This window comes from Oryzias latipes, chromosome 15 (assembly GCF_053564925.1).
Source record: "Oryzias latipes strain Hd-rR chromosome 15, Olatipes_Hd-rR_3.1".
Lineage (NCBI taxonomy): Eukaryota > Metazoa > Chordata > Actinopteri > Beloniformes > Adrianichthyidae > Oryzias > Oryzias latipes.
This window is the reverse complement of record NC_136251.1, coordinates 26,501,786-26,518,775: the sequence shown is the minus strand read 5'-3', so window position 1 is coordinate 26,518,775 and position 16,990 is coordinate 26,501,786. Positions and strand designations below refer to the sequence as shown.

The following is a 16,990-nucleotide window of genomic DNA, read 5'->3' as shown; positions in this document are numbered from 1 at the left end:
TTTGTGTTTAGTTAAGTCAGAGATCAGACTCAACCTTTGATGCTGATTCTGCACTTGTGAATTGTGAAAAGAAGTCCCTCAAATATTAGCGTCAAATAAGAATGCTGTTAATCTTAAAATGTAACAGCAAGTAACCTTGTGTTTTGTGGATACATTATAGTCTGCATAATTAACTTTAGAGGGAATTTATCAGTAAAAACCAAAATAATATTTTAATGTGAAAACATTATGTTATTGATAAGTCACATCATAGTTGAAACTCTTTGTATCTCATTGTTGTAAAAGATTGAACAGGGGTTAGTGCAGGATTTTTGGCTTTTTATTCAAACAGATTTGTAGTCGACTATTATTTTCTAGATCTTTAAAAAGCATTTTCATTCTAGTTTAAGGTGTTACTTTTTTCTTTTAGGTATGGACTCTCATTTGCTCTTTGCGTGAGCTAAAATTCACTCCCTAATGATTTCCCTTTTAACTAAATTAAACTTGAAGTTGTTTATTTACAAATTACGGTAAATCTAAATAACTTGAGGTTAAATTATCATTATTTGAATATTAATGAAAAGTTTTGTTTTTCGTTACTGTGCATCTTAGCAGACGTATTGACTCTGTCAAAGGAATTGGACATAAGGAGAGACAGGTAAAGTCCAGACTGCATTATCGCCCAGTTTCTAAGATTTCATTGGTGAATGTGATTGGCTAATCTTATTTAGTTGTGCAATCAGAGGGGGTTGTTTGTGTATGACCGCACAAAATCTGCCATTGTTTCTGTTTACGGAACCCATTCTAAATTAAAATAATTATTTTCTATCATTAATGTAAATTTCCCAAAGCAGTTTGTTCATTCACCACGTCTTTTTTATTGTCAAATATCCCCAAGAGGGCGCTCTATCTTTTGCTCACCTAAAGGTTTTTGGGAGTTACAGGTACACAGCTTACTTGTCAAAATATATTTTATCCACTTTCTTTGCTAGATTAGTAAAGAAGTTAGTTAACATTTATGAATCAGTCTCATTCTTACTGGTTTGATAATGTCCTTAAGGGTAAAACATTGCTCTGTTTGACTCCTTGGTGATAATTCTCCTTTTTTAGTTTCTGACCTTTGCTCTGACAGACTGGACTTCCTGTCTTTGTTAATCAGTTTTTTTTAGGAGAAATATCTATCAATGCTGCAGTAGGGAGCTGAGATTAAACAGTTGTGTTGTCCTTCAATCTGCACTCCTTTGCTCCTCAGAGATTTAAGCTGCACAGTAAATTCAGGCACATGCAAATACCGGTGCATCAGGGATGACAGCAAAATTGTATGACAACTTTCATTGTCTTTTTAGTACATAGACTGTCTATTCTTATATAAGCTCACTTGGACAACTGGAAGGACACATTTAACCAAATGTTTTACTGACATTAGAGCAGAATGATTGCCAGACTAACCCACTTTCCCATTCTCAGCCACTTGGGCTATTTTGAGACGAACTACATGAAAGAATCTGCAGAGAATACAGAGGCGGAGCTCTCAGTCCTGTTTCCCTGGAAATGAAGGATTCAGCATAAAACTCATCAACGATTTGAGTTTGGGACTAACAATTATTAACTGTTTTATTGCAAAAAAACTGTTGGCAGATCTTTGGTGTTTGCCGAGAGCAGTTATGGTTTTCCAGAGACAGATTTTTTAAAATATTTTGTGGGACATTTATTGTGCAACATTTCTGGTGCTTGTATTTATTATAATAAAATACATTTTAAAAACTAGCTTTTACTTAAGAAAATGCTTACTCTTTGGATGTGTTTCAAACCCAGGAGGTTTTTTTCCTTCTGGGATTTTAGGAGTTGCTGCTAGATAAATAGCAAAACCATGGAAACAGAAATTAGCATGTAGCAATGGAAAACCTGACAGGACTCGCTCTGGATGTGAGATGAGAGGGAGTTACGCTGCCTCAGAGGCTGTCAGACAGGAAGGCGAGAGCAGAGAGGCTGTTTCAGTCAGTTCACTCGCTGATCCACGTTATATCTGTCTACCTGGAGCTTAATTGTCCTGCCAGACCCTCAGGAGATGGCGCACAAGATGAAGTACCTTTTTACGTCTGAGAGGGATCATAGAGCCCATCTGGTAACTCTACTGTGTTGCATGGGTCAGTTTTTATCTTCTGGCTTCCTTAAACGATTGGTCATGCGTCTGTGCTTGGTCATTACTAGCAGGTCAGATATACAACTAACTGAGTTCTCTGATCCATAGATTGGAAAAGGCAGGAGGTGATCTCATGGTAGATTTGTAACTGTGGTCACTGAATGTTAACGGCAGTAGCAATAAGGTTACTAGTTAATTGATTTTGAGAGTGACAGTTTCAATTCTCAATAATTCCTGAAAGAGGAGAACATTTTTCATGTGGAAGAGATGGAAGCAGGGAAATGAGTCACAGCTCTGATTGACAAAAGAATATGTACTAAAACATTTGGCAGACATTTTGTTTTGCTTAACAATTGCTTTCCCTTGCAATCTGGTTCCATCTGTGTCACAAGCATAGACAGACATATACTGGACCAATCATCTCTGCCTTCACCCATAATCTGAAAGGTGAAGCCTGAATAGGTGCAGCCACAGTGTCTGGAGTTTGTTCTGGCCAACTCTGTTGGTCCAGAAATGGTTGAGAAAAGCAAGATTTTTGGTGGATCCACTCATAAGGCCACTCACCTGCTAAAAAAACCACTGCACAAGGCTTATAAAAACAGGTTCTTATGAATGAAAAATGAAGTTAGAGAAATTAAAACGTTTTCAGGCAGTCAACAAATGACAAATGACATAAAGTTGACAGTAAATCCCTTCCTCTTAAAACCAGCCAAGAATGGTGATTTTAGTGGTTCTTTGTTGGCTTTAAATTTTGGAATGAAGCATGAGGGCTTGATCATAAGTAACAGGATTTGCAAGGATGCGAAGAAATGAAAAACAATGGAAACATTGGAATAGGCACAAAGTTTAGTTTCTCTTGTCTTTGAATTGACTCAACGAATTTGAAGCCAATATAATATTTTTGGCCATATTTTTATGATATGTAGTGGCATCAGATGATAGACACATCAGGAAGTGATGTACATGGTCATGTGTCAGTCATGATCATGCTAGCATGTAGTCAGAATAAAGCAGGTATTGGATTGGCATGTTTACACAGAAACTGATGGTGTCTTGAATGCACCTAGAACATTTTCTGCTTGCTGACAGCTTTCAAGACTAATATTTTAAGATCCATTTTTTCATAAAGGTCAAACAAAGGATTGAGCCAAACATTTAGACCACCGAATTATCAAGACTCATCATATCAAACAAGTATCTTCAATAATCTGGTCTGCAAACCAGCATTTCAGTGGGCAATTTATGTGAAATTATTTTAAAATAGTATTAAAAATGTGAAAGTAAATCTTTAGTTAAAAAGTGAATTGGTACAAATGTCAAAAGAAACTTTAAGTTTTCCTTCGTACAACTACAGCACAGCAGTTAAATATAACAATAAATGGATGGAAGTTAATCTGTCCATTCATCTCTTTGGTATGAAGGGTAACCTTTTTCTTATTCTATCTTGTGCAGATGAAAGAGACAGAGTGCAGAAGAAGACCTTTACAAAATGGATAAACCAGCATCTATTAAAGGTAAGAAAACCTTTATATATATATATATATATATATATATATATATATAAACTGATATGTTACAGGAATCTTAACAACTGTAGAAACTGTGATATTTTGTTCTTTCCCAACTGTTAAAACCAGTTTTTGAACGTCATTCAAAACCACCTTGGAAAGTCCTAACATGTTACAATTTCCTAATGAAAATGACTGAAGCTTGTTAACAGACATTTACCCTCACATTTGTGCAAGGTTTTGTTGCAGAAACAAGTTCTTTTTTTAAGGGAGAAATTAAAATGATTATTTTGGCATTTGATGACTGTGGAATTTTATGAAGTGATTTAGGAGAGAGGGCAAGAAGGAACACGAGTCATTGGATGCATCATTACTAAATGTGTGGTTTTGAGGCAGGTGAGAAACTTTCAGTTTAGTGACGCTGTTCATTTTGCATGAACATGCATTTTTCGGGAACTTTAACCGTCAGAAGCAGGATTCAGGGTTGTTAGCTAAAAGCTTGTGCACGGCATGTGTCCTAACAAGTCCTTTTCTTTGCTCAAAAAGAAAGCAAATAGAGTCTGTACAAATATAGTCAAGTAGAGATACACATCTATCTATCATGTCTATTTGGAATACCATTATGAAATATTTTTATTCCGTCCCTTTTCTCTTATTTTGCTCTTAAATGAGCAGGTTTGTGGTCTTCTTCTCTGTCGGAGATAGAGTATGTTTTAGGTGCAGACACAGTCCGGTTTGTTCTGGTCCTGTGTGTTCACTCACTGGAATGTTTCTATCTTGAATCTGAAAATGTATGCAGAACAATAATGTTGTAGAAAAGAGGTTTTGGTCACAGCTCAGCAGAAGTAGAAAATATTGTTATTTATAATACTTTCATGCATTTTGATTGACTCAATGTGACATTTACATGACATGCAAGCAACTAAATGAAAGCTCATTTCAGATCACGTAGGCAAAGGAACAAGGGCAGTTTTAAGATGTCTATGAAGACTCTCATTCATCCAGGTTGATTCCATCATAGTAGTAGGTTTAAGGGCTGTCATCTGGACTTGGTTTTTAAAGTTGAAGAAGTTTCACCTCTTGTCCAAAAGGCTTTGTCAATTCTGAAATAGCTGGTGAAAAAGCTGGTTTATATGTGCTCGTGGGGGAGGAGTCAGACCTGAAACTGGATGGTATTGTCAACTTAGAAACCATGTAGTCTCATACCATCCAGTTTCAGGTGACTGAAACTATGATGGCAGTTTTAAGAATTCTTCCGTCAATCTCAGCAGTGAGTCCTCCAGCCGTCAAAGAAGTTTTGTTCAGGCTCGGTTTGTTGATTTCAGAAATTGGTTTATTGCACGGCATAAAAAACACACACTTGTGATGAATGTGTTTGTTTAAAACTAAATGTTACAAAGAAAAATGTAAGAAATAGACATACATATGAAGTGCTGTGGTGTGAAACAGCAGTTCATGGCCTCTACAGATCTGATTAAAATACACTTTTTAGCAGTCCTCATTTAATCTGTGTGGTGTTTAATCTGTGTGGTGTCTTTGGATCTGGGATTTTACTGTCTGTGTTTGACGTTTAAGAATAAGAAGCATTTATGTTGGAAGGTTATGTGCAGCCCTATGAATTTGCATGTCCTCCACTGATGACACGCTCACTGGAGCTCACACTTTTGCATTATGTAAGCTAATGTTTTTATTCTGAAGAAAAAAACAAACTGATTTATGAAAGCTGCAAACAGATATTCTACACAAAACAGTAACATGTCATAGAGTATACAGAGGAATTTTGCAGATTTTGCTGAAATATCAAAAGTGCTGAGTAACAGTGCGGGAAATGCCTTTGTGGCTCGGTAACATAAAGGTGCCGGTCTATTTTGGCTTCACAGCTGTGGCTGTTATCTGGGATTACAGTGCTGAAAGCCCTGTGTGAAAGCAGGCCACTGGGCTCTCGTGTGATTTCAGAAGAGAGGTATTTAGGACAGTAATGAGAAACGGACATGCATGGAGGATGCAGTTGTTAAGTGACTTGCTCAAGTGTTTTGATGAGGTGCTACAGTGCTAACCTGCAAGCTGCTGAGCAATACGCATTCCCTTCTAGAGGAGGAGAAAAAAGACAGCAAAGCAGAAAATATTTGTAGTGTTTTGCAGAAGTAATAGTTAAAATGAACTATGATCACATATTAATATTTTTTTATGTATTAGCAGCCAAGAATATCCTAAATTAAATGCATATTGAGTAAAGGGTGCATTAATATTAAGGAAACATAGAAAAAGTACAATAAATTGATGACATTTCAGCTAAAAATAGACCATTTAAATTAATATTAATTCAAAATTTGTAGGTCAATTATGATTTTTATCTATCTTGTCGTGGCTGCAGGTGCGAAAGCATATCAACGACTTGTACGAAGACTTACGTGATGGACATAACCTGATCTCACTGCTGGAGGTTTTGTCTGGAGATACACTGGTGAGTTTTTGCTTTTTTGTTGCTTGAGATGTTTCGTAATGTGATGAAACTCAGGCTTCTCCACATAAAACTCTGACGACGTTTGTGGAGCTTCACATTGAGGTTTATTGTAGATTCCTGTTCAGCCATATCTTTCACGTTAGATCTAATGTGGTACTCATAAAATGGAGGGATTATTTCTTATTTAGGTGATTATTTAGTGTCATTCACTGGGCCCTTTTCCTTTCACTCCCACTGTATGTAAGTCATGGTATGTGCACAGTTAGTCATGGGGGTGGGGAGGGATTCCTGGGATTTTACCATCTGTGATGAAATCTGTTGTTTTTTCCCATCCCTCTTTTTATTAAAGCCCTCAAAATATCATTTTTTCTTATTTCAATTCTCTTCCGTGATGAATGCCAATGTGATTAGTGACACTGCACCCAAAACACTGATGGAGCTCACATTTCTTTATGGGTTTTTCCAAGTTTTGTTCGTGATTGCAGTCAGGCATCAAAATCTAAGGTTACACAGGTTTAGCCTATACCGGGTGAGATCACAAAGAGTTACGTTAAAGAATAAAGTCACCAAGCACATAGAGGAAAGCTAATAACAGGTGAAATCAATCTATGTGGTCATCCACTAAGGTTTCCATCAAGTAATGACACATAGACAATAATAAGCTTTTCATCCCAATAACTCATCAAAGCTGTTATTAAACAAGAAATTGTGTTTTAGCTGGAAATATCTTCTGTTATTGCAAGATAGAAGTTAACAGATATCATCTGGGTATATGCACAATAAATTGAAAATGTAATATCAGCTTGTGCAATATGTATATTGCAACAGACGGCGTAAACTGTGATAAATGGTTACCTTGAATGTAAAAACAATCTCATGGTCAGCTTGAAGTATTTAACAAATCAAATAAAGCACTTTATGCATTTCACCAATCGGATGAAGCCCCTTTTTTTGTTAGATCCCCATCTCCTACGCAGGCATGGGTCATTCGGAGTACCATTTAAGTTATGTTAACTCTTATTAAATAGTACTGTTGCAGTAAATGGAAATGATGTATTTGTTGTTTTGTCATATCAACGGTGATCGCTAATTTCGCACATCACAAGTTTTCCTGATGTCTTGCATAACCAGAGGTTGTGTGAGCTCCTTTTTAACTTATTGCTGTTACAAAACAATGAGAAATTAGTATTTTTTCACATTAAAATCTGTATGTTCATGCTAGAAAAAACTGTGACTTTTAAAACAGAAAAGATTACTACAATGATATTTTGTATAGTTAACCTCTTGAAAAATTAAACACAACACAAGTACAATATAAAAAAAAATGCAAAAAATTGGTTATTTCTTAAATTTTGAGTATAAATAATTGTATATCAGTTTTATGGATTCATACACTGATGGATTGACTAGGAAAACAGTTGTATTTGGAGGATTGGTTACTGCTACGAATACCATACATATTATTGACCTCATGTTATGTGCAGTTATGTGCAATTCTCATCCCATTGAATTTTTTTTTTTTTAATAACCTGCCTATTGAAGTAATCTCATTTTGCATTGTGGACTGGATACTGTACAACAACCCCCAGCTGTTGATGCGTTTGTCTGACTTTCATACTCTTAACTATCTGTCTGTTTTCAGTTTACATCTCACTTTTCCTCCTCTTCTTTCTTTGACTGCTTTCTGTCCATTGTCTAACTTCCTTATGATTTGGCCGCTGTATGTGTGTCCATGTCTCCCCTTTTTCCCCATGTGTTCCCCCTTTCGCTGGTAAAGCCAAGGGAGCGTGATTTTCTGAAGACTTTGCGGTTGGTGAGTGGGACAGAAGCATGTGCAGTTGAGCAGCATGGAGACACAGTGGATGATGATAAGGGGGTACGTGTGGCTTGCCCCTCATCCTTTTTAAGCAAAAGACTAATTTTGAGTTTGCTGTGGTCACTTAAAAGAGGAGAAAAGCAATTCCAACATGTGATTAGAAAAACTGCTGGAGGAGGTATTTTTAGAAGGATTACTGTATATTTCTTCCCTTTTTCCATGTTTTCACTTCTGCAAAGCTGAGCTTAATTGTAGTTTTCTTTTTGGTGGTGACCTAATCTATATTTTTAGTACCAATAGAGTTAAATATTATTATGACGTAATTCCCTCCCAAGGGTTCTCTTTAAAGACCCATCCAATCATTGTTTGATCTAATTTAAAAGTGGTCCAAATGGTCTTTTAATTATGATTATGCCATTTCTAGCCAAAAAAACAAACTTTGTCGTTTTTTTAAGACATAGTTTTTACAAAGTGGTAGTAGTTCATCAAAAACTCTCCATTGGCCCGTAGTAAGCCTGCCCCCCCTCCTGTCAGACATAACTGAGAGCTATCTGTTTACATACTCTCCCACTAGCTTACAGCCCCTTGTTCGCCCCCCAAAAAATGGCAAGCAATGGTGGAGCTATCCAGGTGTACAGTTTAGAGCCAAATACTAGCTCGGACGAGGAAGACGTACATGGATCTAGCAGTCTGCAAATGGATGCATCAAAATGGAGCGGAGCGAGGAATTTGTGGTCTGGCCAGCATATTTCTACCTGACAAATACCCACTTTTTCAAATAGTATTTTTTCGTCTTCATCTAAATCCTCCAAACATTTTCAATAAAAACATATTCAGAAATTCAATTTTAAGCTTATGCTTCTTTATATATGTCCATATATTTTTTCCATCATCAAACAATTATCACAAGAATATGATAAAAACACCAAAAACACGTTTTTTTTAAGGGAATGGGTCTTTAAGAGCTAAATTTTATGGGGGTATTTGGAAAATGCACACACACCATTTCATTAGCTTTGCAGGGCTTCACTTTCAACTTTTTTGTTCATTTAATAGTTTTTACAATTAGCTAAAGACTGAAGGTAGGATGATGGCAGGAAATAGAATAAAAGGGCTGGTTTGACCAGAGGCTTTTGCTTTGCTCCTGAGATGACTGAGACGGCTGGATGCAGCTGAACTCCTCTGCTGCTGCTGCTGCTGCACCCTGGCTTGAATGCACTTTCCATTCCATTACCTCATGCTGTGGCCTCCGACCGTTCAGACCCATTTGCCACAGGAGATCATATATTACAGCACTCTATGATCATCGATGGCAACGGGAATTTAATCTCAGAGCTGCTTTTTCTTTCAGGTCTCATTCATTTTCTCATCATGCAGACAGATAATGTGGAGAGATGAAAATGTGTGAAAAAAAAAACATTGTGCTATGGTGGTTTTTTGCAATACATTGGCAGTTTGCACAAACTTTGAAAGAACTGAAAATGGTTCCTTTTGTTGGTGGGGTTTCAGCCTGTGCATAGTTGCAGTATTGACACTTTTACTGTCAAAGATCAGTGGGTAAGAAGCATGCCCTATATCCTCTATCTATGTCCTGTCATGTTCCAAATCGCATTCATGACTGATCGTCTCTGTCAACATCCACAGCCTCGGGAAAGAGGAAGGATGCGTTTCCACAGACTCCAAAATGTCCAAATTGCCCTGGATTATTTAAAGAGGCGGCAGGTAATCATCTTAAACAACATTTTCTGTTCTCAAACCTATTTTGATCCGTTATGTTAAAAATCACATCAGAAGTGGACAAAAAGAAAAACAAACAAACCATCTTTTGCAAATTAGAAGCAAAATCTCCAAACTGTTTACATAAGCACTCAAAATTATTGTGTGCAGCTGCATTGAGTTTAGAGGCCACACCTTAGTCAACAGTCCACAGTCATATTGCAGCAAACGAAAGTGAATGACATCATGTAGCAACAATCAGAGGAAGGCTGTTGACTCTGTTCGCCATCATTCCTCCCAACAACAATAAATACTTTAAAAATAATTTTTATGACCTTACAATGTATTACAGTTACTTAAAATAGTAATTACAGGACTCAAGGAGATCTGATGATGGCCCCCACAATCCTGCTTTGCTTTGTAGGAACACAGCCTTGTTGAGCTGAGGCCAGATGTGACGCAAAGCAGGAGACAAAAGATTCACAGATGTCATAAATGAGTGCTGTTTTGGCACCAGACACACATATGCATCCACTGTTGTCATCACATGTGAGATCATTCAACTTTTTAGACCACACCCCTCCACGCCAACTGATTCCGGTTTCCCTAGAGAGGAAAGCTGTTTGAAGCTGAATACTTGATGTCATTCTATCAGATTCCATCAGCTGGAAGCAGAAATAGTTGGAGTTCAACTCAGTTTGTTCCCAAAGCAAACATTGGAGCTTTGGCACCACCTTGTGGTGATTTATTTATTAACATGCGAGTCTGAATAAATAGATTTATTTGGGAAATAAAAAAAAGAGTGATGAAGGTTAAAACTTAAGATAATTGTGCTTTTTTTCCTCTCATCAGGTCAAACTTGTAAATATCAGGAATGATGACATCACAGATGGAAACCCAAAACTGACCTTGGGGTTGATCTGGACCATCATTTTGCACTTTCAGGTAATAATAATAATGTTGTTTTTTTGCAACAATTATTCATGATGTTTTTTGCTTTTATGACATATTTAACCACTAGGCATCAAAACTGAGCAACTTCATGTGGAATGTGAAATAACCTTTGTACAGATGTGTCTTAATATGTTAGATTTGTGTTTTCCATTGAATTTGTTTAATATGCAAGCAGAAGTTTTGCAGTATTAATGATGTGCAGAAGTCACACTTTAGTAATGTAGATGTTTTTGTTCATATTTGGTTAAAAACAAGATTCTTGAAAGACTTTAAAAAAAAAATCCTCCAAAAGGTTTATAAATCAACAACAAAAAAAATCTAGAAAAATATTCCCTCAGGCAATGCTTATTATTGCGGTTGCACAAATCATTAAGTTAAGTTAATTAGCTGGTACATGCATACCAGAAACATCCAAACAGCGATCAATGGAGTCAACGACTGCTCACACAGCACCTTTATTTTTCTTTCTTTTCTACCTATTCTTACGTTAGAGACATAATAGTTTTGACTTTTACTTTCATTGGTAATAATGCTTTGTTTCAGAAAACTGCTGTCACCACTTATAAAGCATGCATGGGCTAGTTTGATTCCCAGCTTCATTAAATTAACAGATTTAGAAAAAAAAAGCAGTTGAGGCCAGGCAAAACCCCATCAAACTTGCTGACAGCTGGCGTCCGTGATGATGCCAACACCTGCCGCTGTCAGTCTCACGCAAGCCCCGAAGCACCTGATGGAGCTGGACCTGTTTGTTCTTGCTGCAGAAGGACAGCAGGGCCCTTCAGGAGAACATGTTCTTTCCAGAGTCACAGTACACACCACTTGCTTTATAGAATAGTAAAAGATACAGAAAACTGGCAAGTATGAACAGAAAGACATTTTTGGAATACATGCATTAATATTTCTGTCATTTTCAGTGGTTGGCTCTCATTTTAATAGCAAAAACATCACATTTAGTCGTTTTTTTGAAGTTGAAGACTTTTTTTTGGTTGATTGTCTGTTTTTTACTGTAATACAAATATATAAATCTGTTCTGCCGCGTTTTTTTAAATGTAGTAAGCCTACCATGATATGGAATGATGCCTCACTGGTGTTTTCTTCATACTTGTCTGACTTGTCTGGCTGTTCAGTTCTGATTAGATCCGATATATTTGTGAGCTATTTTTTGCCATTTGGATACCAACCCAAACACATAAATACAACGTCTTCATGCATTTTATTCCCTAATCGTAATTCATGCTAAAAGTCAAAGCAACAAAGTTGGAACTCAATTCTTACTGGTGGTACTGCTTCCATTGCTGGCGCATCATAGAAAGCATCATCGGTTGAAGTTTCGATTCTTCTTGCAGTCAAGTTACTCTACTTGTTATTGTTAGCCGAGCTGTGCTCTATACTAAATGACGAACTCCAATTATTTACTTTTTTGTGCTGTAAAAAAGGAGAAAGGACTTTACATCAGGGCCCTTTTTTTCTGGCAGAAGTTCTGGGATTTTACAATGACTCACTTCTTCTCTTGAGCATTTGTATTCGTTTAAGCTGCAGTCAGGGTGATCTGCTCAAGTAATAGCATTTGCCTAAACCACAAGACTGAAACCCCACCTCTGGCTCATCCATTGTGAAAAGCTCGATTGACAGTCAAAAGTAAAAGTGCTCAGATTGGCTCAACCTTTCTGCTTTTGTGTGCTGTTTTAGGTTTTTAAAGTCCCTGACTGAAACTTTAATGCGCCTCCACTTGCCAGCCACTTCCAGTTCAAAAGCTATTTCCACAAACGGTGTTAAAAGTAGCAGTGACGTGTTTGTTTATGGTCATGACAGCCTGAAAACAGGTCTGTCAACAAATAATTCACGTTCTTGCTCAGCTTAGAGTTCCAAACATGCCAGTGATCCTGGTGTGTGCTTTTATAGTGTTTGTGCTGGATTAGCTCAGCCATAGAAATGTTCCAAAGGTCAGGAAAGATTCCAGTGTCAGCGGAGAGACGTGAGCGAGAGCAAGAGGGAAATTCATCGTGAGAGAGTCTGACCGGAAAACTAAAGGACAAAGTCTGTTCCCGAGGGTAGGGAGCTTGTGAACTGGCTGCCATGCCGGCTCAGCTTGTTGTGCGCTGCTTGCACGGTTTTACTCTAGATTTCTATCAGGAGTACATCTTCAGAAAATTGGATCCTACTGGATAGTCAAAAATGGGTTGCTTCTGGAAGTTAGGATGTTTGTTGGAGAATAAGATTTTAGTTGTCTGACAGCCATGGGAAACAGTTTGGGCTGTGTTCGGGCTCCTAAAGAGGAATATGATGTTGGCTCCAACAAGCTCCCACTGAGAGCCCAATCAAAAGACTTCAAAGGTCGTCGCTACTTTCAGAGGAAAAAGCGGAAATCAGAGGACTTAAGGTCATTCATCTCCACTGGGACTCTTGGAAACTGTGCTGATTTTCAGGATGATTGTAGAGGAAATCATGCAAACCAGGAAAAAGACTCACCGTTCAGACAAGCAAGCATCAGCAAAGATGTCCATGCTGGACCAGTTAATGTCCTCACAGAGGCAGCTGTTCTGCCCCTCTGCTCAGGGTCTGCATACAGTCCTAAAGACTTGTCTGCAGATCAACAAACCTCAGAAAGTTGCAGATCTGGCGTGGAAGGAGAGCTCCATGGTGTTAGCCCAACTTCCAGGATTACCCCAGCTAAGCAAGAAGGGAAGGTGCTAAGGAGAACGGTCAGTCTTGGAGCAGTGGAGCACAAATTGCAGACCCCGAGAGGCAATGACAGAACTGCAAGTGAGGAGAAGTTCTCCAGGATTATATGTGAATCTGGATCATGCAGAGAAAGAAGGATGACTCTTACCAGCTGCCCTTACACTGAGATCATTCCAGCTAAGTGTGTTAACAGACAACACAAGGTAAAAGAAACTATTGGCTATTGGCTATTTTTATTTAGATCCATTTGGACTTAGAATCCATGTAGTGACATTTCAATGCAAGCTAGATGAAGAAAAATTACATTTATATTTATGTTCAATTGTGTGACTGAAGTGTTTGATTCTTTGGTAAAATGATTCATTTTGGGTCTGTTGTCTTTATCTTTGTTTCTTAACTTGAGTAGCGGACGATTTCATATAAAAACTTGAATGAAATTCATTTCTTTAAACGCTCATTTTCATATAAAACAGTTATATCTCTGAAATGGCAATAAATGAGACCAGAAAAAAATCCTTGACTACCTGTTGGTAACTACAGTCACTGTGAGTCCATGACAATCGGATGATTGATTAGGGAAAAGAATATATATTTGACACATGATGCACACGTGAAGGCATTTCTGTTTAATAGTTTAATAATAATAATTTTTGGTGTTTCTTAACCTGTTATTTAAATATAAACTAAGGTGTCAAACACTGGTGTGATTGGAAGTTTGTTTCAGTGTAAATGTGGCTAAATGGATCTTAACGGTGTGTAGGTAGATATCAGAGTCTCTGGTGTGCATTAGTAGGAATTTATTTTTTAGTGTTATTTTTTTATTTGTTATGTTTCGACCATATATAAATAAACAAGGCTTCAGTTTATGTCTTTAATTTTGTTTGAATTTAGCAGATTGGTACTGAAAGCACAGTACATTTCTAGTAAATTATTAGTAATAAGTTACATCTTATTGTTTGGTTTGCTTGTGATTGGAAAATTTGAGGTGAAAGGACTAGATCAAATGTGTCTCTAGGCATGTTAAAAGCATAAAAAAATATATTTGTCTGACAGGAACACCAAGTCTTTCTTGATCTTGGGTGTTGCTTTTGTTTGCGGGGTGTCTGCTGTGTTACTGAAAGCTGACATTTATGCTGGTATTATGGATTTTGCCTTACATGAGCTGAATCTGTTGAATGAAGTTTATCTGCTTTCTTGTAATCTTGCTTGTTTCACTTTGTTTGATCGTTGACATTTCTTTTGAAACAAAACTGCAGATGGAATCATTACGATGAAAATATTCCTAATTGGCAGACTGACTTATTGGTTCTTTTGTTATCAGACACGGGGTATGTTTGACACATACCTGACGTGTTTCAACGGAAGTCTTCCCTCTTCGTCAGAGTCGTCATCAGATGGTTGCGTGTAACGTCTATAAAAACATTTGATTGTGACTTCCTAATTGGCATTTTCATATTAAAATCAATTTAACGGGTCAAAAGTTAAAAATGCTTCGAGTCATTTAAAGTAGGATTAGTTATCAAACATCAGTCATTTGGGCACCAAAAACCCTGTGGAGCTCCACTTGAGGTTTTATCCTGCTTATAGTGGATAATGTGCTGTAAAGCTGTTGGGTAGTTTGATTATGTAACTTTATCACACATTCCTAACATGCAGCTGACTATTTTTTTCCTTTGAAGCTAAAAACCTGGCAGAGAAAACTGTTAATATGTCAGCTGTTATGGTAATAAAACGAGGAATGGTCGGAAAGATCCCAACAGTGATATTACGCTGTGAGTAATATTGACTGGAAATGAATGTGGTAAAACATAAGAATGACATTTGTTGAAATATATGCTGGCCTTTAAAAATAAAGGTCGCAATTATGATTTTTTTGACTCTGGTTTTATTAAATGCCAAATATTTGCTGTAGAATTCTTGATGATGTGTTTAGATAATCTGTTTTTGTTGTAACCAAAGGGATGCTGCTCTTTCATAATTTTGTTGTAATGGAATAGCCAGGTGTAGAGAGAAATCACACGAAAACCGCCACAAAGAGGGATTTAAGAAAAACAAAACTCCTCACAAGAGGGATAAACTGCAAAATCCTAAGTAACAGATAAGACAAAATCAAATGCCAAGCAAACCTCAGTGTGGGAGCAGCAGAAAAGGTTTGGGAGCATGAGGGGTGCACCGACATCAAGGACTGAGAAGCTAAAGCTTAATTAGCCACTGATTAGAAAGTGCAGGCAGCTGAACTTTCCTCAGAGAACCACAGTTGAGGAAGGTGGATACATCCAGGTGGAGCAACAGCTGACATGCAAAACACAATGAAGAGGTTAGACAAGTAAAAGAAACTTTAGTTCAATTATTTGGAAATTGACTGTCCCATCAAGGAAGACAAAATCCATTGAAGGGCCATCCTAGCCATTCCATATTTTCAGGTAGTTGGATTCTTGTAGCACAAATGTACTAAATCTGTACCCGACTAACAACAAAACCCCAGATCATGGCACACCAAAAACGATTTATTTTAAATGGCCGCACACATAATGAATATTCTTGCTGCAACTGATGCTTCCATCACTTCAGAACAGAATGAATGTGAACTTGTTTCTTCTGTCTTTACAAGTTTAGGCCTAATATTTTAAAGATTTCACCTCACCTATGAGTGTTTTTTTAAGGCTACGCATCTGTTCAGTCTAAATCTTAGGAATTCTCTTTGCCTTGAGAGGGACAAACCGCTCTTTACCTTTAGTACTAGGAATGTAAAGCGGCAATTTAACAACAATTTGATTCGTGTCATAATTTGAGGTTGTTGATATAATTGATAGCCGATACTGGTTCATTTTGAACGATCTGATTAGATCCAATTCACCTAAAATGGATCCTTAAAATTTATAGCCAAAACATCAACCAGTGTGACTCAGAGATAAATACCTGGGTGCTGAACAGTGCAGGTGACGTTTTCCAGATTCCTTGTATGTTTTGCAAGATAATTAAGAGTAAATTAATTGTGTACAAACAAACAAGTAAACAAGAACTAATGACATATCCATTCACATTTAATATTTTTAAATGTCAGTCCTCTGTTTTTTCCACATTAAAATAATACATACGGAACATTATTAGACATGTGACCACACCCTGTATGGTCTTTGCAAAATTCAAAGTGTTTGCACACATTGGACTGGAATGATGGCTGGATCCAAATGGTATTTTCCAATGTGGATATAATTTATTTCATTTAGACACGATTTTATAATGTTATAGTTCAATTTGATTCAATTCAATTAACAACTTTCACCTGCTTCAGACAGATTGATCTAGTAGTTGGATTGTGGGAATAAAAGTCGATTATTACACCTCTGTTTACTACTAAACGTAACGGTTTTGTTTGTGGGTTTTGTTGGACCACTAGATCTTGCCAAATGTTTAAGGATCTGATGATCATTTAAACATATTTTTCAAACCACATTTTTTTCGTGAAGATGATGGTTCTTCAATATTTGAACACTTTTTATTAATATGTATGTCTTTTCTAAACTATAGGGAGAGATCTGAGCGTATAAAGTGAGGTTTGTTGCAGATGATATTTGACTCAAAAGCTTAATACATTTCTGTGAAATAGTTGAAGAATTGTTGTTTCTTATTATGCTTTTATTTCTAAGGCAAACTAATGTGTTTGTAGCATATTTGTTTCAGTAGTTACGTGACTAAATGAAGCTGCTTGGACACTTGATCCATAG

General features: G+C 37.0%; 1 protein-coding gene across 48 annotated transcripts in view; it reads left to right on the top strand.

Moving 5' to 3' along the window:
• Positions 1–16,990, top strand: part of dst (dystonin) — a 92,187-nt gene that overhangs the window by 13,537 nt on the left and 61,660 nt on the right. For 32 of the 48 annotated variants that reach the window (XM_023963636.2, XM_078932315.1, XM_078932348.1 and 29 more), the window contains 5 exons: positions 3,575–3,636; positions 6,005–6,094; positions 7,872–7,970; positions 9,555–9,632; positions 10,479–10,571. In XM_023963636.2, the coding sequence (XP_023819404.1) occupies positions 3,575–3,636; positions 6,005–6,094; positions 7,872–7,970; positions 9,555–9,632; positions 10,479–10,571 (422 nt within the window). Of the gene's footprint in view, positions 1–1,941; positions 2,127–3,574; positions 3,637–6,004; positions 6,095–7,871; positions 7,971–9,554; positions 9,633–10,478; positions 10,572–12,543; positions 13,466–16,990 lie in introns of those variants that run through there. The other 16 variants (XM_078932350.1, XM_078932357.1, XM_023963631.2 and 13 more) reach the window with 5 other exon arrangements.